The sequence below is a fragment of the Scleropages formosus genome, chromosome 22, assembly GCF_900964775.1.
Source record: "Scleropages formosus chromosome 22, fSclFor1.1, whole genome shotgun sequence".
Lineage (NCBI taxonomy): Eukaryota > Metazoa > Chordata > Actinopteri > Osteoglossiformes > Osteoglossidae > Scleropages > Scleropages formosus.
Genome location: NC_041827.1, coordinates 21,394,026 through 21,418,208, shown reverse-complemented (window position 1 = coordinate 21,418,208; position 24,183 = coordinate 21,394,026). Strand labels below are relative to the sequence as shown.

Genomic DNA, 24,183 nt, shown 5'->3' with positions numbered 1-24,183 from the left:
ACAAGCAGTTAATGAAGATGGATGATTCTACAGAAAGGCAAATGATTTCCTACACAACATAAAAATGCTGGTCACTTGTGTATATACACATGTCCGAACAGTTTTCTCTGCATTCCATACAAGATGTATAGGTGCACAGGAAGGGAAAAAAAACCTTTGGATACAAACCTTATATTTGTATATATTTGTATTACATTTTATATACCGTATGCATGAGCATTTATGCTGAATAAAGCTATTTTTATTCACTCCTTTCAAACAAATGAAGCCATGACAGCGAGGACTTAGAGGAAGCAGCGGCAACATTTTGTTTTGTTCTTTGTACAATAACGGGCAACGCTTGTTTAAATAAATTTTTTTTTTTTTTTTTTAAAAAAGCCCTTACGTCACCCCTGGACTTCCTACAGTCGTCATTTGTTTCCTTAAAATGATTTCCCTCGGCTTCCTATTTATGATTTCCACGTTGCCGTTCTCACGGCACTCGTGGTGCTGCGCTGCAAACGGCCCGGCGGCACGTGTGGGAGGCAGATTATTCTGGCGTGCGTGTTGTCGAAACAAATAAGATTAACTCACTTAATTAAAACAACAAGGTTCTAATCTCTAATCTAACATTCAAATCTAATTATAAAACAGAAGTGTGGAGTGCAGGACCGATGGTTCAAATCCCATTAGGAAGAGTTGAGATGCTGGAGAAAAATGGCACGTAAGGCAGCAGCTGGCAAAATGCACTGGAAGTGTGTGTGCGTGTGTGTTTCTCACGACACCTCGACTGCTGTGCTTTTTCCTACAAAAACACATCCCTTGAAACTAATTCAGGAGAAAATCTCGCTTTATACCTGAATAAAATATGGAACCGTCAACTCAGGACAGAAGCACAGCCGAAGTCTCATGTTACGGAAAACCAGACAAAAAAATAAAAAGATTTATGGGGAATAATAAGGGCTGGGGGAAGAGCACACAAAATCTCAACAAACGCACAACCAAACAGTTATCGATTTTGATAACAATCCTCATACAGATGTTCGTACAGTAAAGATAGGGCTTTACCTTGAAACGAGAAGATGGCTACAAGGTGGCACCGACTCAATGTCAGGTGAGCCAACAATATTAGGTCCCTTAATTTTTTCAAAACACTTTGGAACATCAAGGGTTAACGCTTCCCTTTTACACTCGACACCTAAAGTGCCTTCTTCAGGACATTTTTAATTTTGTATATTTAATGTGTGTGTGTGTGTGTGTATGTATATATGTGTATACACACACACACACACACACACACACACACACACATATACACACACAAACTATTACTTTATAAATATATAAAGTAATAGCACTGAGTACTATATTTCTTTTTCCAGTTATAATTGTGTGTCACTGTGTGAAGAAAGTGCTCTATAAGAATACATTGAATAGAACCAAATTGAATTATAAAAAGACTTTGTGAAAATAAGTGGGAAAAAATTCACAACTTCGAAATGAGCATTTCCAAAACAAAGCATGTGGAAGAACCAAACGTCACGCATGTTGCCGTATGTATCATCGTGTGTCCCCCTCCAAGGGCCACTGCTTTTAGCTGTGTTACTTTGAGCTCCGCTCATTTTTTCATAATCACGCTGGAAACTAAACTGCCTGCAAGCTGATGCAATTTTCACATGATACTGAGATCATTCCTGTATTTACCAATTGTAAATGAGCCTACAAGCATTACGAAAACTTGCGTAACAGCAAAAATGGCTGTAGTAAACAAATCAAAATATTAAATTTCTCATATGTCCTTTCAAACACATGCAAATAATGGCTGGTGTGGAGAAGGTTATAACTGGCCCTGAGCAAAGCTATCAAAACCACATTTATTTATTATTACTTTAATTAATTTAGCAGATGCCTTTATACAAAATGACGTACATCTCAGAGAAGATACTGAATACGCCATGTACATATACCAAATGATACGCTCAACATAAACTCAGGTTAAACTTTTCAGAAATCATTAAGTAGCAAATGTCTCAGTTCAGAGGAGCCCATCATAAATCGAATTTGCCATAATTTGTAAATCCCCTCATATTCTATTATGAACCATAAGGTGGTTGACTGTGACCTTCTTCCCAACATCTTCAGACTGTGGCAAAGGAATCTCACTTGAACACAGGGAGATCATGCAACATTCACACAGACCAAGCTGGATTCGGACCTAGATACACGAACACAGCCCAAGACTGGCGAGGCACCAGCACTGCCCCCTGGTATGTTTTCAATATAAAACTGCAAAAAACAGCATGTACACCAAAGCATTCGTGCATGAGGCAGTGGAAACCGAAACGTGACTTGGTCTTTCAGAGCTCAGAGGTCTCCAAGACCACTGATCAACTGGTCTGATCTGGGAAAGGGTACGATTCGGAGGAACCGTATTTCTGCAGTGCAGGGTGTGTGCATAGCAGTTTGGACCAGAATCTAATCCAGGTAGCAGGCAGGGGATGAACACAAGGATGTGTCCTTTGGGGTGTCTTTAGTACCAACTGGACTTCAACATACACTGGTGTAAACAATCACAAACTGCCCAGTGAAGCTGTCTCCTACATGGACTCTTCTTTTTAACCACTTACTGTGCATTCCTGTCTGCTTCTGAAGACATACTTTTTTTAATGATCAAAAAAAGGTTTGCTTTGCTTGACAAATCTAACTGCACATTTCACAAAAGTCTGAAGTGACTGATTCTTAACTTTAATAAGCTGGAACGGATCGGCTCACATGCCAGTACCCACAAATCAGCACAAGACACTATACTTAAAATGCAAATCTCCCAGACCCCATGCACTCCATTTCCAATGGATTAAATAAAGCCAGTATTAATTTCCCAGGTTTAAGTACTTGACCTTCTTATTCGAAAGAGCAGATCTCCTCGGCAGTGCTCCGTGTCTATAATTTGCTTGCCTTAGATGGATACCATTACATGGCAACATGATGGAAAGAATGAGGGGCAGCGGGAGGTTGCTCTCGTTAGACGGCAAAAATGAATGATAACGAAGCAAAAGCCCCCACCAGTCAACCCTGTCATCACCACACACCACCATCACAAAGTCATTTTTGGGTTGCAATTTGAAAGAGAGCACCATGCCATTAGCCCCTGAAATAATTTGGATTTTTTTTATACCTGTAAAGAGATCTTTTTTGCTGAAATGTACTACATAATGGTCCACCTGCTATCTGGTCTGTCCCACAGTAACAATTGAAATACTGTAAATAACCTGTTTCATTACAGAAACACTGCACTGAAAACTTGTAGTCGTGGGCATGATTACGGCTGCCGCCTTCCACTTGAAGGTCTCGGGTTCGAATCCCACCTCCAGTTGTACTACCCTTGAACAAGGTACTGAATCAATAAAGCAAGAATTGACCTGCCATATAAATGGGTAAATCAATGTAGGAAACACAACACTGTACGCCACTTTGAAGAAAAGTGTCAGCAAAAAATAAAAAAAAAAATAAATAAATAAATATATATATATATTTCTTAATGTTCTTAACAAGCTATGCTGTTATAAAGCCAAGTGAAGAAACAGTTTGACTAATTACTGCCAAATGTTGCAAGTCATATCAACCGAGGCTAAAAATGCCAGGCGCCTCTGTTTACAAATCCCCCAAGCCGCGCCGTTCGCAGCCTCGGCGTGTGTCGCGGCTTGTTCTCGTCTCCGTGGCAACAGGGCACCTGACTCCAATCACCCATTCCACTTGTTTACACTACAGGATGCCGGCGAGGGTGGGGTTAGCGCGTGGCCAGTCAGTCCAGTGTGCAGCTGTAAGTGGGGAAGCTCGAGTGGCACAACAACACTTTGGGAAAAGCGCTCAGACTTGTTCTCGACCCAGCAAACCAGTAAGGTTTTTTTTTTTTTTTTTTTTTTTTTTAAACTTAAAGAAATCTTGGGCTGTAATGGAACACCTTGTACACCTGCATTTCTTCACATTGCGTGCCACCTTGCTTGCCCACTCACCTGCCACTGATGGAAGGGAAAAGGTATGTGCCGGTTTCGCCCCAACCTGTCAGACGGGAACTGCTCTTTGAACAGGTGCGTACTGCCAAACATGTGCGGCATGCAAAGCATGAGGACAGGTGGAGCTGCTCTGCCAGGCTTGCGCATCGCTGGCAAAGTGCCTGTCTCCCACGAAAACAGGTCTAACCCAACAACAACAATGCTGTGGACCAGCTCTCACAGGAGGGCAGGTGGCTTCAGCCATGACCCTCTCAACTGAAAGCATTGCACTTGGTCAGCATCTGTAAAACACCTCACTGTGGCAGGGATGGAATCCCAAACAGTATGAAATAAATCCTGCACAGACACCTCCCCGCAGACTTTGACATTATGGGTTTCACTCTGCAGCAGACAACCAGCCATCAGCCAACACCCCTCACATGCAAATGAGGGCCACCCTGTATATGTGTGTGTATAGTGTCACCACAGTACAAATGCACCACGGCCGTCACCGCTGCTGTCCTCTGGGAGTGGACATCACTCACGACAGATGGCGCAAAGACGCTGCATGGAGATTTTTTAGAATTGTGACGAGGTGATTCCAGCATGTGCAATTTTAAGACGACTCATTATGGTTAATAAGTTGTCATTTATTTGTTCTTTAGCTGATGCTTTTTGCCAAAGTGAATTACAGTGTTAAACTACTTAAACCACACACACACACACACACACACACACACACACACACACACACACACACATTTTCTGAACCGCTCGTCCTATATGGGGTCGCGGGGAACTGGAGCCTACCCGGCAACACAGGGCGTAAGGCCGGAAGGGGAGGGGACACACCCAGGAGGGGACACACCCAGGACGGGACACACCCAGGACGGGACACCAGTCCGTCGCAAGGCACCCCAAGCGGGACTCGAACCCCAGACCCACCAGAGAGCAGGACCCGGTCGAACCCACCGCGCCCCCCTACTACTTAAATCAATTTACCCATTTATACAATAAAGCAATTTTTACTCTATCAGTCCAGGGTAAGTACCTTGATCAAGGGTACAACAGTGGGGGGGGATTTTTTTATGCTTCTGCTCCCCCCACACCTTTCCCGAGCAGCTATAGCTTTAAATGTCAGCAGTTAAGATGGTGATAAGCCCATTTTTAAATATAATGTTTTACTATTACCTAAAAGTAACCAGTCAGAGAAAGGAACACCCAATCACTTTTTCTGCATCAAAGCAATATGGGGGTTCCCACTTCCATTACACACTTTATGTTACGACTGCAGAATCACACAAAGGGTGATGCCAACACAGGTCAGTCCGTATGAAGGCTGAAATTAAAAAGGTCTGGATTCGTACAATGTCTTTTGTTCAATTTAAAGATGCACTGAGGCTCAGCTGCTTTTCCTTGAGACAACAAATGAATAACTGCTCTGGCTTTGCGCCACGATACCAAAACGGAGAATATGACTTTCCCTTGACCAGCCTTTCACAGCCAGATGTGGTGTAAGAGAAGCAGAGCTGTCCACTTCTCTCCCCGATGAACAACGCCTTACCAACTGCAATCGGTGGAAAACTGAAAGTGTCCTAAACTACGCAGATCGGGATATATATGCATATCAACTGAACTGCTTTAAAAGCAGAGAACGATCATCTAAATTCAACACCACTATATTCATGGTGAACTGATTTGAACGCTGTGCAAAATTTAAATAAGTATAATGTGCCAAATCAAGTCTCATTTGCTTCTTAGTCAATTTGAAGTATGCAGTGTTACATTCATGCCCTATGGCTTTTAGAGTTTAAACAAAGGCTCTTGAGACAGACTGATGACCCACTTTGTTAAACATATTTACTGATATGCAACAGGCATTCTTTGATTTACAAACTCTGTACCCGAAATTCTGGTATAAGAACTCTTTGCTATTCATACCCAATTTCGATTTAAAAACGGGGGGGAAATGTATAACAAAATTTCACTAAAGCACATCCAGAAAACTGAAAATCCCACGTTGAGCAAGTGAAAGTGCAGTAGTGTACTGTAGTTGGCATGTCTGCTTCCACATCTCTCTGTTGGTGCGTCTGTTGGTGAGGTGTGAATACTGCTTTAAGAGAATGGGGCATTATGGGAAGTGTATGCAATTCTACAGGTGTGTTGGCCATATTGGATGTGTTATTTAATTGAATGTAGAGACAGCAAAGCAATTACCAGGAAAAGTTTAGATGATGGCTTTTTAGCTATTTATGCACATTTTGGCAGCACTTAAGTTGTTCATAATAAACCCGACATACTTAGTTAATTTGTTTGGTTTACTGCTCATCCTGCAGAGGATCGATTGATGTTAAAAAGAAATGTGAGGAAAGAACCCTGGCCTGGGTTTTCTGAGGACAGTCTTGAATCAGGAGAGAAACAGAAACAACAGGTATAATACATTTTTGTATTTTTTTCCTGAAATGTCCATCACTTTGGAAGAGTGTCTGCTAAATAAATGTAAATGTGTTTTGAATTTTGCTGAAATCACAGTGATCATTATATAGGTGTTTTAGATTGTTTAAGTGATATCTGGAAAATTCTAGGGAGGGGTTTCGGATGGGCTAGCAACACGTCATTACTTCCCCCATTTAAAATAATGGGGAACAGGCTTTTGGTATCTAAAACTTCGATATCCGCACCATTTTCAGGAATGGATTAGTTTATACATTGGGAAGTGCCTTTAATTGTTTTGCTTTTTATAATGCAGGGTTACAAAACTGAGCACCCATAGGAGGCACTGCAACAAGGCCCACCATGAGCTGCAGATGATACCCATTTCAACCCTTGTAAGCCAATCGAGTTTGACAGCCTTCCACCGCCAAGGTAACCCACCTTGACCCTGTCGCCCGCGATTATTTCGGACCAGAACAATCATGGCCTTAATGGTGTGTTAATCTGTCTGTCAGGGGAATTGAGGAAAAACTGCAGGTGGCGAGACGTGAGCTGTCACACGCAGCTGAGGTAGAGAAGAGGCGCACAGCTGTTTCCTCAGGTCACACTCGATAGAAGGACATGCAGCCGTGAGTTGGACACGGCGAAGCGTGCTGCCGTTTCGAGGAGACTAATTATAAACAGCAGTGAAACGACTCGCACTGCTCTCTACTGCCTCCTGCTTGGAGCCATCTGGTCCCGGGCTCACGGATGACCTCTGGATCCCAGATGCTGGGCTCAAGGTACATTCTAAAGACAGATGTCTTCAGTCTGCGCTTCACCCAACCTCACCCAGCAACTGGACCACTGGCAACAATACACAAAAGGTGGCGTAGCGCTTTGAGGTGCACAGAATACCCAGGTTCAAATCCCACCTCCTGCTGCAGTATCCTTGATCAAGGAACTTACCCTGAATTGATATAGTAAAAATTACCAAGCTGCAAAAAAAAAAAAAAAAAAAACCATCAACTAAACAAATAAACATAAACGTAATGGTTGTGCAGTGATCATTATCTGGGACGGAGACCCAGAAAAAAGAATGTTAAAGAATGCAATAAATGTGTATTATACTGAAAAACTTTAAGGTTACATTTCAGTTTACTGTTCAAACCACTAATTAAGGGTCATGCTGTGCATTTGTGTGGTAACAATTTTTACAGTTAGTGCCCTTTAATAAACTTACAGTTTAGCATCATCTATTAGAAGATGAAAATAATTGATAACTTTGCAAAAAATGTTCAAAATTGTGTAAAAAGGCAGAATATATTTATATTTACCGTAAACTGAAGACATGGACATGCAAGATGAAATCTAAACACACACACACACACACACACACACACACACACACACACACATTTTCAGAACCGCTTGTCCCATAGGGGGTCACGGGGAACCGGAGCCTACCCGGTAACACAGGGCGTAAGGCCGGAGGGGGAGGGGACACACCCAGGACGGGACGCCAGTCCGTCGCAAGGCACTCCAAGCGGGGACTCGAACCGCAGACCCACTGAAGAGCAGGACCCGGTCCAACCCACTGCGCCACCGCGCCCCCCGAAATCTAAACATTAACTGCAAAAAATACTGTGATTTTTTTTTCCTGTCTATAATGAACCGTAACAGCTGTATAAATGGGTGTACCACTGCAGCAGCTTAGTGCACAAACCCAATGCTGCAAGTCGCTTTGGAAAAGAGCTAAAGAAAGAAATGATTTGGGGGGAAATCTAATAATAATGATGGAAGTAAAACTCATCTGCAATCAGTGTTGCTATAGAAAATGTACTGCAAAGCACACAGTGACCACTTATTTGAGAAAAAAAATGCTGTTTACTATACTAACTAAAATTTGATTAACTGAAGAGGCAAAGCTCTTAGACAAAGAGTCATTAGACACAAGAAGAAATAAAGGCAGAAACACTCGGATGATGATCAGCTGCTGCTTCACCTGCTTGTACAGTGGTATGGTGGTCAGGAGCCCATCCTGTCTGCACAAAGTCAAAGCTATGGGGGGGATGAGGGCAGTAATTGTGCAGGGTGTCACAGAGGTCACAAGAGTACAATCCCTGGCCTTCAGACCCTCCCCCACTGTGATTCCCGAAAGGAAGAGTGCAAGCGGGGACAACATCCTGCCCTCCCCATGGACCTAGCAATGGTTGCCATTAAGCAAACTGTGGTTTATGGGGGCGTTCTCCCTGTAAACCCGGTTGATGGAAGCAGGGTCAGGACCTTGCAAAGAGGTGGACTGCAGGGCTTCAAAGGGACTGCTCCTGGGAGGCAAATGGGCCCCCATCCCACAGGGATACATTGTCACTGGGTACACAACCCAAGCTGTAAACACACCCATTAAGAGCAATCCGAGGGAGCCATAATCACTTTTTGGCTCCACTCTGTGTGCTGAGGTTTGTGTTTTCATAAGGAATCAAAAGTCTGTTACTCTAAACGTTACTCCTTGCTCTCCCCAAGGACAAGCGCAGCCCCCCCCCCCGTGCAGCCGACACATGTTTTGGTGGGAGGAGGGCAGTGAGGAAAGACGCGTCCCCAGCACGCCGACCCGCTCTGGTGCCTTCACGTGACGATCTCCCAGAATACCCATGCTGCACCCGACCTTCCCCAGTGAGCCCTTTCAAAAAGGAGGGGACGAAATATAAACATGGCAGTGAGCCAGAGCCACTTCAGTGGGGTCCCCCAGTGCTGCACGCAATGCACTGCGTCTCCCAGTCCCACTCCAGCACCTCAGGTCCTATCATCGAGGACGCAACTAGTCTCTTTAGTTCCCATCACAGCCGGCTCCCCTGTCTGTTTGTAAGGAAAACGTGTGTGTGTGCGTGCGTGCGTGCGTGCGTGCGTGCGTGCGTGCGTGCGTGCGTGGCCCTTGCAGGGGGTACCTCTAACGGGTAAACAAGCCCAGGGGCTTAGGAAGGCTGTAATTAAAGGTAATGAAAAGAATGGGACGGAAGGAAAAATACACCTCCCATGGAGATCATGATGCTCCCAGCAAGCAGGACACTTCCAGAAACACACAAGGCTTCCTGCACAACACGCTCAATGAATTGACCTGATTCACAGCACAGGAGTTTTTACACAGCGGTCCGAACTGTGACAATTTGTTTGTTCTGTAGCTCCGACAAAGGGCTGTATATCTGAATGACGAGGGGTCTGCGTTGGAGACAATACAAAGAAGGACCTGATGACCTGTAGCCTCAGCATTCTGGAACCACTGGCCTCTGGTCATGTGACCTAAAGAACTGGGCCAAACTTCTGCCCACTGAACCCAGAGCATCATGCATCCATCCACCAACAAGTGCTGGTCTAGTTCAGGGCTGCTGTGGTTAGGAGCCTATCCTGGAGGTACCGTCTGAGGTGGGGTCCAACCTCAAAGAGACGACTTCAGTTTATATTTAAATGGATTCATTAAGCAGACACTTTTCTACAAAGCGAAGTACGGTGATTACTGACTACTACTTAGCGAAGACCTTTATCCAAGATGACACCATTTGAAACATTATACTAAACTCCCTACAGTAATTCATACTATTTAATGACTTGCTATTTAATATATATATATATATATATATATATATATATATATATATATATATATATATATATATATATATATATATATATATACACACACACACACACACACACACACTGTTACATACTATTTAATGCAACTCTGCCATGGACAGTCCCAAGTCTGGCTGAGGAAGGAGGAGGGTTGGGCGTGGGACTAGCAACTCCACGCTGTAAAAACCTTGCCAGCTACAGAAACGCCAACAAGGAAACTTCATGACATATTAGCTCTAAGGGACACCTGAAGAGCCCTTGCTGGTGGCCTATACCCCAGGATGGGTGGAAGGTATACGAAGTCATTTATCCAAATGAATTTGCATCAAAGGTATTTATACGTTTATTTAATCATGTGACAATTACAATGCAAGGATAGCACATTAAACTATTTACACTGATGTACCCATTTATACAGCTGGGTAATTTTTTACTCTGTCAATTTAAGGTAATTACCTTGATCGAAGGAACTGCAGAAGAAGGAGGGCAATGGGTGCATGGCTCTAACCACTATGCCATCTGCTGAGCACACTGCAAGACACTAACTAAGAAAGTCGGAACTGCAGGGCTGCAGGCCTTCGCACTTGCCAACAACCAATTTTATGTTATGTAGAACTCAGCTGTCGGTCACAAACACCAGCACCTCGCATTATCGCTTTGGTTGCGATTAACATCAGAAAACAAGTGAGGGAGAGGCAAACACGGGAAATTTTTTTAAAAATTCAGGTTTTAATGGCCCGAAATCTCTGTGACAAGTTGGCATGAAGGCTGACGAGTCTGAGCTAATTTTAGTGCTGATGGGTAACTCTCTCTGATGGCGGCAGCAGCGTCCTCCCTCCCTCCCTCCGTGTGTGTGTGTGTGTGTCGGCCCAGAGCCTCGGTGCTCGCTGTAAGAATTGTGCATTCTTATTTCAGCACGGAATGTCAGAGCTGACAGGGAGCATCTCGGGTAGCTCATCAGTCTTCGCCCCACAGCAAGCGACAATCTCGATGGTGCCGCCTCCCGGACCCTTCTGAACAATGTCTTCCTGTCTGGCTCTTCAGGGTCGGCCCCGAGGCCCCTTTCCCAGGTGTGTGAAGCACACCCATCCCATAATGCCACGCACATTCCCAAAGGAGGCTATCCTTTTACCGCCTCATGCCGCTCAGGGATTATGGTAATGTGACAACTGGACTGGCAGCATTCGAGGAGGCGGTGGTGAAGGCCTGGAGAGCAGATCCCTCACTCCCTCCGGGAGGCGCTAAAAGGTTTTCAGCGAACGCACTACCACCAAAGCGAAGCCTTCAGGGCTTCATGGAGAATAAACAGGAAATTGGAATTCTGTCCTAACATGTTTTATGAGGAATTATGTCCAAGTCTGTCCATCTCAAAGAGTCAGAAACCTACATGTCATGCACGTGTGCATGCGCGCAGATGCCAGCTTGCCACATACTTGGTGCTAAAGCAGTGCCGTACTACGTCATGTAGTAAGATTAAGCCAAAAAAAGCACCATGCAGGACATAAAATTGCGATGGCAATAAATTTTAAAAAAAAAATTCCTAAATAGTAGGTCTAATAGAACTAAATAATAAAAAGGAAAAAAAAAAAAAAAAGTCTTTGACTGGAGGGCTGGAACGCAGAACCTCATCCTGCAGGCCAGCTCCAGCAGAAAAACAAGGCTGAGAGGCAGGCTGGGGGGCCTGGGACACAGCGTGCATCGGGGACTAACCCCACACCCTGCTGGCTCCTGGAATGCTTGGCATTCTGCCTGCACAGTGCGAATCCCCTTCCTGGTCACATCTGGACAAACTGGCCCTCACCCCATGAGAACCATTCTGAAACACAGAAGGGGGTTCAGGGCATAGCTGCTGCCCTGGGTGGTTGAGGTCACCTGTTGATCACAAACTTATAGCTTTAAAGGACAACGCAGGGAGGCTCCACTAAAGCCGTCAGGGTGTGTAAACAGGAATTGAGGTCTTTGCAACAACACCCAGGGAAAGCAACCAGAGTACATACTCACAGATGTGCTGCTCAGCAGGTAGCGCTGGTGCCTCATGGCTCAAGAGCTGTGGGTTTAAACTCAGCTCTGTCTGTGCAAAGTTTGCATGTCCTCCTCGTGTTTGTGTTCCACCACCCCAACTGCTCTGGCTCCCCCCCCATAGTCCGACAAGAAATGGTGACTCTAAAGCATTCCTTGTGCGTGCGAGAGAGAATGGTGTATGACTGACTTGTGTGGCCCAGGATGTACCCTACCTCATGACCCCTGCTTCTCAGATAGGCTCCATACCACCAGGACCCTGCATTGAGTATAACAATATTTCCATGGTCACACAGCATTATTTTATGGCCTATTACAGGAAACCTTCTATATCTGTCCAAGTGTGACCCAAAGTGAGTTTACTGTGGTTAGTGGGAGAATAAGGGTGCTTGTTGCGTTCCCCCCCCAATCACTGGAGTCACAGCTGAGGATGGCAAAAAGTGCAGTTTGCCTTCTGTCAAAGACCTGCAGTGACTCTTCTCCAAACATAAGCACAGCGCCTGTGTTTAAAAGAGGAAGAACAATAAAAGCAGGACTGGAATGGTATTAGAGGCTAATAACCTGCAGGATGTGTCACTCTGGACTTCTTGAAGACACTTGCGGTTTCAAGCAGGTGTCTACAGTCAGACTCCAACACCTGGCCTCCCATGGTCTCATACGCCTGGTATGCTGAAGGTATGAAAGTGCTGCATTGAGATATGCGCTGTGGCATGCCGATGTCGTCTGTGCCTCAAACTCCTCTTGCTGACCTTTGTCCTCAGAGCTTAGTCATTTGCACACAGTAAACCTGTGTGCACATTACTGTTTACCCTTCTTGCGGTTCAAACAGAAACCAAGGGCACATTAAGAACCAGATGTACATTTCTTCTGGGCCCTGTGATCCTGGCCTCAGCAGGGCGTCCACTACACGGCTAGGGAGGGAAAGGGGACGAGCTACGCTGGCCAGCGATGAGCCAAATCAACGGTCCTTGGAGTTTCCGGGATTTTAAAAACTCTGTGCAAAACCACTTCTTCAGTCTATGCCCCATGTAATTTGCATACATTCATTTAGCTCATGCTTTTCTCCAAAGTGATTGACACTTATTTACCTGTATAAACAGCTGGGTAATTTTACTGCCACAATTTAGAGCAAGAATATTGATGCACGGCCCTAGAGTGGAAGGTGGGATTGGAACCTGTGTTTGTCGAAAATAAGGCTGCAGCTTGAACGGTGCATGGGGCAGCTGGTAATGCAGTGGTTAAAGTTGTTGCCTTTGGTCCTCCAGGTTGCAGGCTCACAACCCAACTCCAGCTGTAGTACTCCTGCATCAACCAATACACCCCAGCCAGACCCCTTCGCTTGTCTACTTCTGCTCACTTGGTGGTCACGCGCACGAAAAGTAAAGCCTGGAGGTTCTCGGTTCTGGCTCCGTTGTGGTGGAATGACCTTTCACTCAGAACTGCTGAAACTCTGTCTACATTCAAGAAGGGTCTGAAAGCTCACCTTTTCCGGACTCACTTTGCCCAAGGTCTCTCCAGCTCATGTATGGTGTAAATGTTCATGCACTGCAACTTTATGATCATCCCCAGATAAGCCTTTACACAGCCACTACTCCTGTACTGTATGTAAATGTCTGTGTACCTTTTAAAAAAAAAAAATAAAAAAAAAAAAGACATTGTAGGACGGTAATCAGGATTAATCTATCCTGTGTTTTATGCACCTACTCGAGCGATGAACATTGGTGCATCAAGTGGAAAGTAAACTAGGTCTACTTAAGAATCACGTCTGCAACTATGTCTCTTTCTCCTAATGTGATGCACAAATTTGTATTTTTGCTGAGATGTACGTCGCTTTGGAGAAAAGCATCTGCTAAATGAATAAATGTAAAGAGTCAGGTACGTACCCTAAATTCCTCTAGTAAAGTTACCAAGCTATATAAATGGGTAAATCATTCTAAGTAGATTAACACTAAGTCGCTTTGGAAAAAAAGCATCAGATAACTGAATGAATAGAATGTAACATACTGTAATGAAAAACTTCAGCACTGTTTTGCTGTTTAAAGGATCATCTGATACGAGAGCTGTGCCCTTCCTCTGGTCCCGGGCCACCTTTGGGTACACTCCCCCACTCGGTGCTGGGTGTGAAAACCACACGCCCTGTAGCCCTGTTCTGTGTGGCGACAGAAGTCCGGTAGGAGCTGAGGGCAAACACAGCCGTGGGTCGAGAACATTTTCTGACTGAGGTCACGGTTTATTTTACCCTCCTTGAGAACTGCTTTCCTCCAACACCACAGGGCATGCCTGCATTTCAAAAGCAGAAGCATTACCAAAAAAAAAAAAAAAAAAAAAAAAAAAAAAAAGTAGTATTTCAGGTTTGTTTGTTTTTGCCATAACTTCCTTGGTTTGCCCTGCAGGAACAAAGTGCAAAGCGACACAGCACACAGGTACCTGTGTAACAGAAATAAAGCAGACAGCCAATCAGTTCACTCCTGGATCACAGCACAATTTGTTCATTTTCCAGCACACATCAGCAATGCTGTCAAAGTCATTCAAAGTTCTTTCATTTTGCCTCTAATTTGGCTCAGTTCCATCCAGGCGTGTAAATTTTTTTTTTCAAAACAAAGTGATCGAACCAGGCATTTCCAACAAGGAAGTGTGTCACGACGTGAACCACAAAGGCCCGCGACACCAGGCATGAGACAGAAGTAAACATTGCAGCCTCCCATGGCTGCATAACACGGTTAATCATTTTTCCAGGAGAAAAAAAAAGGCACCGGACACCCATGACATCGTGTGGAACGTGCCGAACGCAATCGCCGCCACCCGACACCTCACCAACAGGTGCTCCTCTGCGAAACTGCAAGAAAAAAAAAGTTCACCAACATGTTCCCTATATGCTGTGGGATTGCTCTAATGCAGCAGGGTTGCTCTTCCTCACAGCACCATCTCACCCACAACACCTAAGAAATCACTCAAAAAAAACCTTTTACAGTTTATTTTTTTTTTTTTACAGTTGCTTAGCATACCACTTCATCCATTACATTTTACTAATTCAGCTCATTTTCTGTATAGCACCCTTCCCTCAGAGCACTTAAAGAATGACATGACTTCAATATTGAGCCGAGTGTTTCATGAAACATCAGATTATGTTCCTTGCTAAAGGCAATGTGGCCTCATCTCATTACAGAGCTGTGCAAGCACTTAAGTAAACTTGTATGCACCAGGTCAGTCTTTTATGGCAAAATAAAATCAGTCAGTTAACACAGAGGCTTTTAAAAAAAAAAAAAGGCACCTTTGGCCAGTGTAGCTCTGAAACAGGGCCCACCCTCCCACTCGCCACTCCCTGAAGACAAATCGAAAATCGGCTTCATCTCGGCTCACATTCGAAACTTTAGCAACCATCCCAAGGGCGCTTTTACACTGTTCACCGGACAACAACATAAACAAATGTAAAGCTGTTGTTGAGCCGCCGGAATTTCTTACATGCGTAACTGCTCAGAAAGACACAAAAAAAAAAAAAAAAAACACTAACTCCCCAATTACGACAGACCAGATGCGCAGCCTGGATGAATTATTAAACTGAAAGAAGGTGCTGTCGTGTGAGCACGTCGCTATGGCACCCATACAGAGGCTTTCAGACTGGCTGCGCACAACAAGCGAGTCACCGGTCTGGTTCCCTGACATTGTTCACAAGTCACTCGCAAGCGCCAGTTGAATTACCCAATTTCACGCTTACTGGAACGTGCGGGACAGGATGTGCGAGCGCATGGGCAGCCATCGCCCCGGACACAGGCAAAAGCAGCCCTTCCTGGAGCAACTCCGTGCTGTTTCCACAGACAAATGGTAGGAAGTTGTCTTTAAAAATAATAGTTAAAAAAAGGCTTTATGTGCTGTCAGCAGCAGAGCATCACCGCTAGGGCAGAAGTAATAAGATTCTGAATGATTCATTGCAGGATCCTTAACTATAAAGATCTGGACTTCCATGGCATGACGGGAATTTAAAGCGGGTGAATCAGCAGTGCCTGCTGGCCCTCAGATATGCTTGTTTTCACACATTTAATGCCAAACATTCAGACTTTTACAGTGTAAGTAATAATAAACACAAATGCCACTTGTATAAACTGCAGCGTTCGCTCCAACCGCCCGATAGCGCTTACCATTAATCTTGAAAATTAAAGGCAGCCCTCATTGTCAGTAAAAACGGTTCCAGGGCACATAATCTCAACCAGCTGTCCTCTGTTCCAACCTGAGGACGGCCTGTCAAACAACTACCTCCTCCCCTCAAGGGCTAAATAAAGACTAAACAAAAGGAGACGCGCTCCTGCCCCAGACAGCGGGGACGACCCAAGGAGAGTCGCGTGGGCGGTCGACCGCAGGCGGAGGGGTCAAACCCATCGCACTCTCAGCATGCACATGCAGAGGAGCCCGGAACGCCGTCTCCTACTACAGGCCACACATCTGTCCACATTAACAGAGTTCTCTTACAAGGACACCACTGCTCATCAATATTCCGATATTAATATTAACCTTTAATTAAAGGACTCCTTTGTCCACGGAGACTTACAGTATTGGATAATCATGTTTACAATGACGTACCCATTTATACAGCACAGTACTGTAGCAGTACGAATTCAGGGAAAGAAACTTGATTCAGGTTCTCACCTTCATATCGATCTTACAAGGGCTTTAATTTACACAGCTGTATACAGGGGTAAATCATTGTAAGCAGCTTAAAATTAAGTTGCTGCGCAGAGAAGTGTCATGTTAAGGAAGAAATGTGAATGAATTTAAGCATCTCCCAGCAGGAGTGATAATCTAAAGTTAAAACCTTCGGAGAACAAGACAGCATCTGGAATTGAGACACTCCTCATTCTTTAGGAAAGGATGAAATTATGAAACCACGCTGGTTTATAATCATGACAGATCTTTCGAGGGTGGTGGGAAGATTTATGGTGAAGCATGAATACCGACACGCTGTCACATCTACGTGATCTCCATGACTGAAGGTTCCTGAACTCCATCCACAAATACCTGCCCCCCACACCCTCCCCATCATTACTCTCGCTATCCGTCACGTCGTGCTGTAACAGCTTCTCCGTGGCCCAGAACATCCCTCTCAGATGGCTGTCAGAGCTGCTTCTTGTCAAACTCCACATCCGCGGGGAATCCAGCTGACCGTGGCCTTCATCTCCACCGTCCCACACGCAAACTTACCGTTTAGTCCACGAACACAGTTTGTTCGTGTGTGGCTGCCTGATAATAAAGTGCGTTTACGCAGCATTTAAACACCTCGTAGGGCAATTTACGTCGCCGCTGTCTCGGTCACGCTCACCAGCAGATTTGCATGATGTGTTGATCATCATTCAGTAAATCTTTACTGTATTATTTGGGGCACAGCACAATGCAAAGTAAGGAATTAGGCGCCTATCGCAATGAATGGAAGCACTACGCTACGGTACCTAACCAGGACGGACAGTGGTGAAGGATGCTGCTGGGTAGTTAGTTAGTTAGTTAGTTAGTTAGTTAGTTAGTTAGTGTGTGTCGTCGACGTTCGAGCTGAAAACTTTTTTCTTTCTTTCTTTCCGATTAGTGAATTAGCGTCAGCTCGCATCGCCTTACCTGGTCGCACAGTTTTGAAGCGCACGGGACTCTTGCAGCCCCTCATCAGCGCGAGGACGTCGTAGAGGGGCAGTCCGGACACGGAGAGACCCTCCACCTCCAGCACGAGCTCGCCCTCGCCCAGCGTGCCGTACTGGTACACCACGGCGTCGCGCTCCACGTGCGCCACGTACGGGAACTGTCCGTCCTCGGCGCCGCCGCGCAGCGTCACGCGGAGCTCCCCGCGGGGGTCCCTGCGCACGGCGCACTCGTTGAGCCTGCCGCTCCAGTGGTTCTTCTTCTGGATCACTCTGGCCATGGTGCTCTGCTCGGGGTGAGAGTGTCGCCCCACCCGGCCGAGGGACAGCGCGCGCCCGCGCACGCAGGCACGCGCGGCTGTCGGCTCCGCGCTTTCCGACGCGGCAAACTTTATTTCTTCTCTCTTGGTCCCCTTCCGAAGCCCCAAACTGGATCTCTTTCAAAGAGAGAGCGATCGATAATTATAATTTCCTCAGAGAAAGATCAAGCCATCCTGTGCTGTGCGAAGCCGAAGATCGCCTCAGAGGAGCTCGCGCTGCCAGCCGGAGTTTCCCGCCGGCTCTCTCATCCGCGAGGACATTCCGAGCGAGCGGCTCTTACTCAGCGGCCCCGCTGCACCTCCATGAAGTGGAGTCCATCGCCCCCCAGCACTGTTCTGCTCCCGCCGCCCACTCTGCAGCCCCCCGGTACCTCGAGTCGAAGTAATTCCTGAGTCCTGGACTCGAGGAATCTCCTTCTCTGCGTCGCGCTCGTCGTGACACGCTAGCGAGTGTGTGTCACTACTTACTTTCCTCAACTCAAGTCGTGTGTGTGTTCAAGCGCTCCGCTCCGTTTTGTGTCACCGCGTCCGCCTGCGCTCTGTCAAGTTGCTCCCTTTAACGCGTCCCGTCTCGCGGTCCGTCGCGCGTCACTTTGCTTCCTTGAAGCGAATTACTGCACTTTGTTTTGCCTCACGCGCGAGCAGTGCTGCGCTCCGCGCCGCGACTCGCGCCAGAGATCGAGATCCGCTGATAGTAAAGTCCGCGCATGCGCACTGCCTCCGTCCCTCCGTTCGTTCCTAAAGGGAAATCCTGACCGCACCTCCTCCGGTCCCGCGGTCCTAATGCGCCGCCCGTCCCTCGTTGGTCGTTCATAAACCACATCAGAAGGCTCCGGTGGGTCCTTCTGAACAGGAACAACAACAGCAAAAAAAACAAAGTTAAGAAAAGAAATAACAATGGACGGATTCCTATGTCCACCCAGATAGATGGGGAACGCGCCGCGCACACACTTTTTCGGCTCTGGAGCTCAAAACGAAGCTCCCAGAACCCAACACACCCTCCTCGCTCGCACGTGCTGTGAGCGTGACCCTGGCTTTCACACCACATCGTTTAGCATCTGAGAACAAATAATTAATAGTTAGAGTTTCTGCTGCCTTCCAGTCAAAAAACACAAGGGAACCCCGCTTTCTGCTGCAGTACTTACCTTGAACTGATCCAGTAAACATTCCCCTGATGTGTGAACGGTGTAAACCATTCCAAGTGTCTCAGTGTTGAAAGTCAGTCTGAGTAAAAGCATTAGCTGAATTAATAACTGCAAATTAATAAATGTAAATGGCATTCTTACACCTCGCAGCACGAGGGTAGTGCAGGAGAACGTGGGTTCGACTCCCACTCGATCTGTGTGGAGTTTGCATGTTCTCCCTGTGTCTGCTTGGGTTTCCTCCGGGTGCTCTGGTTTCCTCCCACACCCCATAGTATGTGAATGGGTAAGTGAGTGTGTGCGTGTGTGGCTACCGTGCAATGGACTGGTGTCCCATTCAAGGTATAACCCTCCCACTTTACACCCAATGCTTCCGCAGTAGGCTTTGGGTCACCGCTGGCCTGCTCAGGACAAGCAGTTACTGAAACCGGATGGATGGATGTTACTCTTATTGGAGCAATTCAGTCAGTACCTTAACCACAGGTGCCACAGGAGAAACAAGATTTGAACAGCAGACCTCCAGATTGCCAGATTACAGCAGTGAAGTGCACAGTGCGGTACATACTACCTGTGTGTGGTAGAACTGAAGACACAATCCAGAAAGGGTGGACAGTACACACCTGAAAACAGAAAGCGACTGTAGGGGAGGGTTCAGTGCAATCAGATGTGTCGCACAGCTTACCTAGTAGAAAAAAAAAGGATTTTTCCAAACGCAAAAATAACTAACACTCGGTGCTCTTGGTCACAGCAGCCCGAAAGGTGGTGGGCTGCACGGGCTGGAGGATGGAACAATTTTAAAAGGAAACCATGTAAATTCTCTGCAAATCAGGAGAAGAGCAATGAGTCCCATTGAGCCTGAGCAGCACAGCAGTCACTTGGCAGGGGGTCTTGAAATAGTTAAGGATTCTGAGCAGTCTGGATTATCACTGTTTTAGTATTAAAAATCTATATCACCCAAGCGGGGGACGCGGTGGTGCAGTGGGTTGGACCGGGTCCTGCTCCCTGGTAGGTCTGGGGTTTGAGTCCCCCTTGGGGTGCCTTGTGATGGACTGACGTCCCGTCCTGCGTGTGTCCCCTCCTGAGTTGCCGGGTTAGGCTCCGGTTCCCTGTGACCCTGTATGGGATAAGCGGTTTAGAAAATGTGTGTGTATCACCAACGCTGAATTTTTTTTATTGTAAATTGACCATTTATTGGTGTTGACTGACCACTTACTTATTTGGATCGTGTCATTAGCTTTCCATTCGCCATCAGTAAATATTGTTTGTTATTCCTTTTCACCCTTTTCCATTCCTCGGCTTTTTGCAAGTGATTTCTCTTAATGCTCCGTAAGCTGCCCTGAATATGTAATTAAACCACAACAATGACAGCAACCTGTTAAATTATCTGTGGGACTCGTAACACTTCTTTTTAATGTGTTGATGAGTCCTTTTCGAGGTCGATGTTATAAGTATGTGAACCCAGGCAATCGCCTAGCGGTGCTGAAATTTGGGCGTGCCAAATTTTGCTCGTAAATTAAAAAATAAATTATAATTGATGAAAAAAGACTTTAAAAGCTTGCTTAATAACGAAAAAACATTTTTTTTGCAAACTTGAAGATCTGCTGCGTTATGATGTGAACTTGGTGAGCCTTAGAAGTGTTTCTACATGGCATTTTCTATGAAATGAGCTGTCACTCTACACAGTAAATAGTTTAGGTCTATTTGTTCATTAACCAACTTCAGTCTTGAAAACAAGTTCAGTTTTCAGTCTCTTTTCAAAGTATAAATTTGTGTTCTGCACAGAAACAATGTTAATGAGTTAAAAAAATTTCTTTATAAATTCAAGTTTTTTTTTTGCCTTCTTCATGATCTTGCATACACCTATAACTAAAAAAATAAGAAAAATAAACCAGGGTTTTTTTTCTCCCATTTCTTCACTCATACTCTATCCGCAGAAAAAGGAAGCACGATGTCCACGTCCTGTCCGAGGTCCAGTCCACATCGATGTACCGGCCTCACGCTGCATCGGCACCTGCCAGCTGTCATTTAAATGATGCGTTCCTAATGGTGTGTCATTGTGTTCATATCATTTTGTTGCTCTGAATACAAGGATTGCTATAAATACAATTTTTCTGTGCTCTAGTCATTAGGGCCACCGCAGCGACCGCTACAATGCAGTCTTAGGACATCCCCTACAAGGATCTTCTTCTGATTACGTTTTTTACATTTTTTCATGAGCTGTTGCGCTATAGTTAATCTTGTAATATTTATGGAATCTTCCCCCCCCCGCCCCCAACCCAACACGCCATTGCTGTAACGTTAAAGAACCTCAGTACGGCTTCCGACCCAGCAAATTCCTCCGCAGTGTGAATGAATGTCAGGACTTTCCTGAAGGGTTTCCATAAACAGAAATGCCAGCACAACAGGGCTATATTTGCCTCGTATGAAATCTCTGGCATTTCATCTGCACACTATATTTCACACATAGGCCAACGCATTAAAACGAGAAAGACGTGTATGCCTTAGTTAATCGCTGCAGGATGCAGCACGTTTCTCAAGGGGCTCTTCTTACGGAGGCTCCCTAAACACTTCGCCCGAACGTCGAGATCTCGGTGGCCGTCCTCTGACAAAGCGCCCGGGGTCACAGCGCCATTTCTAATAGTTATCACTGTTTAACTTGCTCGCAGTTTCCCGCCGGCAATACGGCGTCTGGGATCGGCGAGAGCCCGCGTCCACAATCAATGCGGAGAAGTTCGATAGCCACTTGGGAGAGCAGCAGCTGTAACTATCGCGGGCTGCGGCGAATTAGCAAAAGCCACAATTCTCTCAAGTGTCGGCAGAGATAAACTGCAGTTGCTGTATTGAAGGATGCGTCCAGGGCCATTATTCTCCTCGTCCGGAGGACGTTCCCTGAAATGCAGCCAGCTGCATCTCGAGCAGGAGCCTCTTTAAAAACGAGTATCGCTTTCGCCCTACGTGCCGCTCCCTTTAAGCGCACTGTCAGTGTCAGCTGGCGAGTCTGGAGAGAATGTAATTGAATTAGAGGCTGTAGGCCGTAAATTAGCTATTCCTGCCACATTCCCCCGCTCCCTGTGGAGCGTGGGTGGGGTGGAGATCAGGGTCTCTCACGTAATGTTGTTCCGCTGACCTTTGATGGGAGCCATCTCCGGGAAGCTCGGTTTAACACCGTCTCAGATGCTCCGTGGGCATGTTGCTCCGGGCCGCCGTGCACATCTGAAGCAGTCGCCCGAACCCTGGGACGAAGTCCTCTTGGCTCCGCCCCAAAGGTCACTCGCACTGGCGGTGATCCTCCGATGTTACATAATCCCTGTAGATGCTGTTCGCTGTCGGCTTTGAGCTGCACACCTGCGGAGGAGCCCCGTTTACAGTGTGGTGGAGCACAGGACATAAATACGGGACATCGCAGACAATGAATTCGGGAAACAATAGTGAGGGAAGCGTCGATGCCTCTTTAGCATCACGCCTCTGCTCGGCTTCTGCTGTTTCCAGCCGCAGCCGGGACGGAAGGCGCGCGTGAGTCACAGCGCGGTCCCGGAGGCTGTCCACCGATGACCTCTGAGCCGCGGAGCCGCTGTGGCCAGTGAGTAAAGGCAGTCCTCGGCGCATCGCAGAGCTGTCAAACCTTTACGCTTCCGCTTTTCTTTCCCTGAGGAAATCATGCACTGCGAAGTTACATCATAAGCTGAAAAACACAGCGGACTTGCCGGCTCTGAATTAAACTCCGAAAACCGAAGCAGGATGTCATATTCCAAACCGCTTCACGAAACCACCAGAAGAGATGCGGTGAGTTTTTTGTAGATGACCATCATATCCCTTATTCTATCACTCAGTGATGTGGTTTTTTTGTTCTGTCTCAAGTCCTATTGCACACACACACAGGGGTCACGGCGAAATGGAGCCTAACCCAGCAACACAGGGGGCAAGGCTGGATGGGGAGGGGACACACCCAGGACGGGACGCCAGTCCATCACAGGGCACCCCAAGCAGGACTCGAACCCCAGACCCGCCAGAGAGCGGGACCCTGCCAAACCCGCTGCACCACCGCACCCCCCTCATAGAGCACAGACTGAGACAAACCCTTCTGTACAGCTGAATCTCCAGGTTTCCTTCCCCGGACGAGTCGAGAACGCCCATCACGAAAAGCTAAAGTGATTGTTTTGCTTTGCACTGTTATTATTCGGTCAGTCCTAATAGGGTAAATGGGACCCAGCGGGATTGATCCCACCGCTCCCAGGAATGCGAGTGGCCCACAGCGGCCACGGCAACAGCAAGCGACTCGACTGTTGATACTTACACTGCTATTACACCGAACTGTATTTCTCTACATAGTTTTTCACAAAACCTCATAATGATATACTGCATGCAAAAAAAGAGAAGAAAGTATACAAATGCATGTGGTCATTTTAAGTGACAGACTCCGGTATTGTCTCATAGACCAAACTGCTAATTTGAAATTATTTCCGTTGTTTGTGGCCATATATTTCAAAAACAAGCAAACGCCCCATAAAACGGGAACGTGAACAGAAGGCGAACTATTCGCATTGCAGGAAGAACGAGAAACACTGGAGCCAAATTGGGTCTGACAGCAACTGCTGCGATCATTCATACACACGTTTCCGGTGTTTCAGCCCGTACCGGATCATTACTTCATAACGTGCTAGATGATCGTGTTCATATTAGAATTGGATCATATTCATCCAATCTTCATACATCTTCGGTTACAAGTGTTTACATTTATATTCATTTATTTGTCATACACTTTTCTCCAAAGCGACTTCCAACAAACTCTATATAGTGTAACCTGCCCATACTTTATTCACCGCGGTGACTTACATTGCTAGATACACTACTTACACTGGGTCACTCATCCATACAATCAGTGGAACACACACACTCACCGGCACTCACACACTATGGGGGAACCTGAACAGCATGTCTTTGGAGTGTGGGAGGAAACCAGAGCACCCAGAGGAAACCCATGCAGAAATGGGGAGAACATGCAAACCCCACACAGACTGAGTGGGGTTCGTACCCACGTCCTCTCGCACCACCCAGGCGCTGTGAGACAACAGCG

At 46.2% G+C, this 24,183-nt stretch overlaps 1 protein-coding gene across 7 annotated transcripts in view; it reads right to left on the bottom strand.

Annotated features, from left to right (window-relative positions):
* magi1b (membrane associated guanylate kinase, WW and PDZ domain containing 1b) overlaps positions 1 to 18,763 on the bottom strand; it is a 142,063-nt gene extending 123,300 nt beyond the window's left edge. For 2 of the 7 annotated variants that reach the window (XM_018734081.2, XM_029247719.1), the window contains exon 1: positions 17,631 to 18,763. In XM_018734081.2, the coding sequence (XP_018589597.2) occupies positions 17,631 to 17,928 (298 nt within the window). In that variant the 5' untranslated portion in view covers positions 17,929 to 18,763. The remainder of the gene's footprint in view (positions 1 to 17,630) is intronic. The other 5 variants (XM_029247714.1, XM_029247715.1, XM_029247717.1 and 2 more) reach the window with 3 other exon arrangements.
* Between the last annotated feature and the right edge of the window lie 5,420 nt (positions 18,764 to 24,183).